A 7067-nucleotide genomic window follows, 5' to 3' on the forward strand; every position below is an offset into this window, starting at 1 on the left:
AGGTGCTTGACTGGCCCCGGAGACCCTGGAGTGTTGAGCACCTGAAGTCATATATCAAGCAAGGAAAGGGAATGAATTTCACTTTCAAAACCTTCTACAGTTAGGGTCCAGAGTGTAGGCTTTATTTGCAAAAACTAGTTAATCAGTTGGAACATTTAATATCTTGTCCTTGTACTTCATTCAATTAAATGTAAGTTGATAAGTTTTTGCAAATCATCAACCCAATTTTTTGTGGAATTGGGGTTGCATTACAAGGCAAACTCAGCACATAATTCCTTTTTTCGCAGTTTGTTGTCTATGACCACAACAAGTACAGTGTTTGCATTAAGATGTTGTATTATCAGCAATGCTGTCCGAGCTTTGGTGAAGTACTAAAGCCAAGTGTAGTGTGGTAAGAGTGGCCTAAATTAATGTTTACATATGATATTGATATGTAATTTTCTGTCCTTGGTGTTGTATGCAATCATGTAACTTAAGAATCATGCACATAATGTGTGTACATGTATACAGTGTGTAATATGTACATGACATGTTTGTCTTCATGACCTCAACTTTACAAGTACATGTTGTTCACCAAGAAAGACTCAAAACAAAATAAAAAATAATGCTTCACTTTATTGCAAAATGTTTCTTCAATGAACAAAATCAGGATTTTAACTGATGTCTGTTCTCTTACAACATTTTAGTGGCAGTGGCACAGTTTATTCTGCATCTGGTTAGCTTTGAAAAATGAAAGACCAAGGCTGCCCTCTAGTGGTAAACATACTAAAAGGAAACATATTAAGCACTTAAAAGTCTCTAATGATGGCCTGAACACGGGAAAAATGACATATTTTAGATGAGAGCTAGTTGTGTGCAGTGGCCTCCACTTTCTTGTAAGTCTTGGTATTATGCAGTTAGTAATAACTTTACAGATATGTGTCTTGAGTGTGTCCAGACATCGATGCGTCTTTGAGGGAAACAGTGCCTCTGATTTCACATGTTTTCAGATTAATTTTTCACATCTGTCCATGAACGAATTGATCAATCGGTCCATCTTTACTCAGGGACAATGTCTCCGATCCACTTGAGGTAAGGCGGGTTGCCCTGGTCAATAGGCAGGCTGATGACCTCGGCCACCTCGTAAGGATGATTTGAGCTAGAGAAGACAATGAGCAGTTACGAGTCAGCTGGGTGCACGGACAGGCACACGCAGCAGTAATTAAAGCCATCCTCTTTGACTGCATGAGTCATGGCATGTAATGGAGCAAATGATCAACACAGTGTTCCTGTGAGAGTTAGGCTGGAGCGAGGCAGGTTTTTTTTGTGCTGGCTGGAGTTTAAAAATAAACTTACCGGACATATTCAGCAAGAGCAGGCACCTTGGAACTTCTTGTTTTAATCATCTACATAGAACAGAGACACTGGGTCACACAGTGCCAAAAATAGCATGTGTAGAAATCTAAATTTTCGATGCATCAAGTTGCATCAATAATCATTTAATAATTGCCTTGTAGCCCTCTGACTGAAATCAAATCATGAGGGGCCATGAGATTTCCACCCCTAGCCTCTATCCTCTTTTGTTTAATCACATTTGCAAGTGCAGGACATGAAAGAGCACAAGCTAACATCGATTACAGTTCAACATATAGTCTGACATGTCAGGCTAAGGAATTTAAGGCACAGGGATCACCTAATCTGACACTTGAAAGACGTAATTATCATGTAGTCTGCCTGACACCGCTTCCTAATGGGAAGTGAACGTTGTTTCAGTTTTTCCCAATGATGACGTCCTAACCTGCTCTGTGTGTCAGCTAACAAGCTAAACGATGTGTCACTTGTTTGAAATACTGCTCGCTGGGGTTAGGCGATGTCAAAAGTGAAACACAGCGATGGAGGATGATATCGTTGCTGGGTCTAAAAGGGTCTTCGTCTTGGTACCACATGTCTGTAACTTAGTAGTTTTTAAAAACTGAATATTAAACACAACATGGAGATGTTGCATTGTTTTTTTTAGAAAACAAAAAAAGTCAAAATTCTCTGATTTCAGCTTCTTAGATGTGAACAAGAGGTAAATATTCCGCTTTGACATCACTGATCAGAAATTCACTACTGTGGAAAGCTGCAACCAAGGAGGAGCAGTGCTGCCGATAATTTCTGACTCTGCAGGCATATTCAAAGACAGAATCCTGTTTAATTTAAAGACATTTACTGCTACGACCTGGCTCACAGCTGAAAACATGTGTTTCAGCGCTGATTCATTCAAACAGTGACTAAATAAAGTAGGAGATATGCCAGATTCTCCACTGACAGCTGATCTTGTTTTACAGTGTTTTCTTCACACGTCTTGTACATTTCTGTCATAATCCAAGAAGCTCAGTAACTATTAGCTCTTCTTTAGTCTAGTTTTTTGTTTTGGTTTGTTTCATTTTGTTACGTACAGTTAATTTGTAGTGAAAAGACTTAACATTACTTCATTTAATTGGTAGATTATTTTGTTTTTTTCATATTCTCTAAAACCTGAATTTTATGTAATTTATATGCAAATTACATTACTTAAATTTTCAGGACATTATAACCACAATGTTTAAAATTCAAACTATTCTGAAGAAGTTGCAATGATGTCATGGATAATTATCAAAAAGCAGAACTGTACAGTATTATTGATTAAATCCCAGCAACACCCCTGTCTAAGTGTTAGTTGGTTTCAGTTATTCTTTTTGTAGCAGTTCATACTGAAAAGGCAGTAACAGAGAAATAACAGAAGCTGCAGTAATGATTACAGGTGCAGCTGTAGCAATAACAGTATCTGAAGTAACAGTAGCAGTGATATTAATTTGCCATATGTTGTAGAAACAGAATTTAGGTGCATTTGGATGAAATTTTACAGGCTAAAATATTAAAATACTTAGCAAACACTCACCAGCAGCACCTCACTGTCCTCTTCAATCTTACCCTGCCATTCATAGCTGTGGAACAAGACAAAAATAAGGATTTTGTCATCCAATAAATCCCAGGGAGTCAAGGACAAAAGGCATTTATTTTGGCCTGTCTTTAAGCAAAAATACTGTGTGCATACTGAAAACACAGGTAAGTTTGATAACATGACATTGAAATGCAACTGTTTGAAAACTTACACAGATTTGATTGCTGGGACAATGTTGACACAAGCAGCAAGCTTCCTTTCCACAATACCCCTGTGAGACAGAAGGACGGAATCAATCAGCCACAAATGAAAACACACAAAAGAACTGGTAAGAAGGCTGAATCATGTTGACTGAATTTACATTTGTCTTGCAGAGTGATGAAGTGTGTGAGCTCTTTTTCTTTAATCTATAATTGTATCAAAAAGATAAAACATTTCTAAACAGTAGTAAGATGTTGCCTATTGTGTCACCTGGCCAAGTCTCTAGCCACCGTGTCGTTTGGACAAGTGACAAAGGCGGCAGAGTGCGTGCCTGATGTGTACGTCTCAGATGCCATGGAAAACGCCCTCAGCCCAACAGTCCTGAGCAGCTGGAACATAAACGCACTCAGGAGCACCGTCTGGAAAGAGAAACAGCAGAGGAGGAAGAAGAGGAAGGAGCAGATGAAACCCAATCAACAGGGCAACAACAGCTTTGTTCAGACTGCAGGCAAATCACATTTGTTTCTCAAATCAGATCTTTCAGACAGACTGTCTGTTCTGTCACTGCAGAGACGCACAGGGCGCAGAAGCCCCCTGAAGCGCTGCCTGCTTCCAATTAACTGGGCTTTACAAACAAGGTAGTAATAGTTTGAGCATTTGTGCTATTTTTTTTTTAAACCTGGCATGAAAACACACTGATAACCTACTACAAATGATACAGCCTAAATGATGTAGACGTTATATATGATCTGATCCTGATAAATGATAAAGTATGCTTTCCAACTCTTTTCATTTCTCTCCGTCGTGCTCGCCTGCTGTTTCAATTCCTCAATTTTTTTCACCCACATGATGAAATATCAAAATCTGCCCATCCACTATATTTATTATAAATGGCATCACTGCTCTTTGTGGTTATGACCTGTGCATTGATGTGCTTATTTCACACATCTGCGTGAGTGGTTTCTTTAGAGATAGAGGAAAATGAGCAGACCAGACCATCATAAAGGTGATGGTCTGCTTTTTATCCAGGAACACATAAAAAAGCTTTAAATTCATTTGGTTATTATAAAGATCAAAGCTCTGTGTGACTACAAAACAGCAGAGGAGCAGAGTCGTGTGTTAATCAGTTCAGACAGATGCACCTCTGGTACATTCAGCCAGGTTGCTGCTCACGCTACAATTTATGTAACACAGTGTTTTGCAGCACTTCCACCTCCTGTGTGTCTCCAGGTGTGTGCAGACATCACTGACCTTCCTGCATGAGCTGCTGTGGTTAAAGAAGGCTTCAGTAGCTACATACACTGGTGACATGGCTTTCCAAACACAGATAAATCAGAAATGAAGGGAGCCAGAAACCTCTTCCCAAATTTCCTGCACTTCATTTATTTCAGTGTCCATGCATGCACTGTTGCTCTCAGTGTTATCCTCCATATCACTCTGCTAGTAGCATCGTGGATTCTGCTGTCAGATTTGCAAATGTCGCATTTCGTGTGGGGGCTTGTTTCTTGTTATCCAGACTTTTTTAAAATCTGTATTCAACGTGGAAATGCCAGTATTTTCATGAATGAACCATAACAAGTGAAATGAATGTGGTGTGTTAGAGACATCGACATGCATGTGTGGAGCATCAAGCAGACACACACTCACCACAACCAAAGCTTTCAAGGATCCACCTTGCAGTGTCTCTGCACTGGGCAGTCCAATGCGCATTGCCTGAGCAGGTCAAAGACATAACAGTTAGCTACTCAGCATAAAGGTGTGATGTTACTTTATACTGTGAAATATTTCACACTGGTGAATTTTTAATTTTTCATTTCAATGTGCAATATTAAACATTTCAATCATGTGTATTATCATTCAATGTGAAATTTAATTTCAATGTGCAATAACCAGGTGTGTTATCATTTTATGTGCAATATGAATATCCCCTCTGTGCAATGGTATAAATGCAACTGCTGAGTCTCCTTGTGTTGTATATACTGTTCCTATTCTTATATTCCCCCTGTTTATAGTATTCCTTTTTTTATATCTTATATTTCTTCTTGCTCATATTTTTTATATTTTTTATAAATACTTCTTTATATTTTGCTACTCACTTTGTTGCTGTAACACTGTTTATTTCCTTGTTGTGGGAATAATAAAGGGCTATCTTATTTTAAAATTAAACACAATCATTGCTGAGGATGCTAATATGAACTCAAAGTAACTTTGTTCAATAAAGTATCTCCATACAAAGTTCAAATAGTAGGTATCAAAGGAATATATGTAAATTTGATTAGTAGAACAGAATTTTATGAATTCACTGTTATTACTGAACACAGTGCTGCACGGCAATGTAACCTGTTATGCAGAGAGCCTAGTTTTTTTCTTTTCTTTAACTCATAAAATAAAAAGGCAGTAGAAGTCAGGCAGCCATTTACCCACAAGAATAACGCAAATGTGACTTTGTTCGATCCCACAGTCATAATTTAGATCTTATTACTGACATGCAGAGTCGAGGGCGTGTTTAGCTAGTAGCATGTGTGAGAGCTAACCAAGCTGTGACGTTAGATGTTAGTCAGGAGCAAAAGAAGCACCGGAGACTTTATCAAAATGCAACACAGCAAAACGAACTGACTGTAAAAGGCAGATAATTTGATTAGAACGAGCAGAGAAAAAGCAGAATCTATCGTGGGAGAGTTTGTGTTACCTTCTGACACCAGCGGCGTCTGGTTCAACGAGCGAGCGAGCCACACACTCTGCCGTAAAGCGCGACGGCTGTGTGTTTGTGAAACTGTCGTAAATCAGCACTGGGCTCTGAAACGAAGATTCGTCATCTTGCAAAAAAAAAAAAAAAAAAAAAAAAACTGTAAACCTTTTAACCTTTTTATGTTGTTTCATTAATCCAAGGTTTACATGGATGTCAGTAATAATACAAAATAATATTAGAAAATAATAATAATATACAAAAATAAAAACAAGAAATAAATGAGTTATATTACATTATATATATTTGGTCAGTTTAATCGTGATCAATAGCCACGGGGACAGCATCAATCATGATGTATTAGCTATATCAATCCGTCACTTGTAGTCTATTCATATATGCAGACATATGACAATATCAAGTCCGATAATAAGAAATGTATACGATTATTATTCTGCTAATTGTATTGCAATTATATAATTATAATTATATAAATAATAATTATTACTATATAAATTTAACTTGAATTCTAGGGCAAACTGTTCTGTAAAAGCCAAAGTATATTTGTGATTTTTTTTTTTTTTTTTTTTTTTTTTTTTATGTACTTGACTGAAAAAACAAAAAAGATTATTTAAAGAGTCAGAATGCAAGGTGGAGATTAATTTAATAACTGACAGCTAATCAATTAATCAACTGATTGTTGCAGCTTTATGTGGTTATTTGATTCTGACTGGAAAACCTTATTGGCAATAAAAATAAACATGAAAGGTTTGAATTGGATATGAATACTCAATTATTATTGTGAAAGTAACTAATTGGATTACATTGTGTAATGCATTCTTAGGTATGACTAAAGTTACAGACTTGAGGAAATATTAAATCATTAATCTTTGTTCACTTGATCTTTGCCTTTCTTACCCTCAGGAGTGAATAAATTACAAGTTATATGAACTTTTTTTTAAATATGAACATGTGAAATTATTGGATATTTTATTTGTATCAGCCATGAGAAGCAAGAAATGATCAGTTATTGATGTTCTTTTTTTTCTGAAGAAAATTTTCTGCATTCCTAATTTTAGTTCTTAAACATTTATCCAGTGTTATATTTTCTAATTTGACAATGAAAAGACATGTAGGACTCTAAACCACACCTGAGCAGAGTGTATCCTCTTTTCATTGTTTTCTTTTGTAAAATATTGACATTTGGCTGTTTTACTTGATACTTTTTCACCACTAATCGACTAGAGGGCGGCAAAGTGCAGGGCAACAATCAAA

At 36.8% G+C, this 7067-nt stretch overlaps 1 protein-coding gene across 2 annotated transcripts; it reads right to left on the minus strand.

Moving 5' to 3' along the window:
• Window positions 1-848: 848 nt before the first annotated feature.
• Window positions 849-5913, minus strand: LOC146329535 (protein CutA homolog). 2 transcript variants are annotated; one of them, XM_084714806.1, is made up of 7 exons: window positions 5796-5889; window positions 4754-4819; window positions 3377-3525; window positions 3117-3176; window positions 2903-2948; window positions 1336-1385; window positions 849-1138 (listed from the first exon to the last, which is right to left on the minus strand). In XM_084714806.1, the coding sequence occupies exons 2-7, from the start codon at window positions 4814-4816 to the stop codon at window positions 1039-1041; spliced, it is 468 nt and encodes a 155-aa protein (XP_084570932.1). In that variant the 5' UTR covers window positions 4817-4819; window positions 5796-5889; the 3' UTR covers window positions 849-1038. The 2 variants fall into 2 exon arrangements, with proteins under 2 accessions (XP_084570932.1, XP_084570933.1); XM_084714807.1 differs by lacking the exon at window positions 4754-4819 and having other exon boundaries at window positions 5796-5913.
• Between the last annotated feature and the right edge of the window lie 1154 nt (window positions 5914-7067).

This window comes from Lutjanus erythropterus, chromosome 3 (genome assembly GCF_056507025.1).
Source record: "Lutjanus erythropterus isolate fLutEry1 chromosome 3, fLutEry1.hap2, whole genome shotgun sequence".
Lineage (NCBI taxonomy): Eukaryota > Metazoa > Chordata > Actinopteri > Lutjaniformes > Lutjanidae > Lutjanus > Lutjanus erythropterus.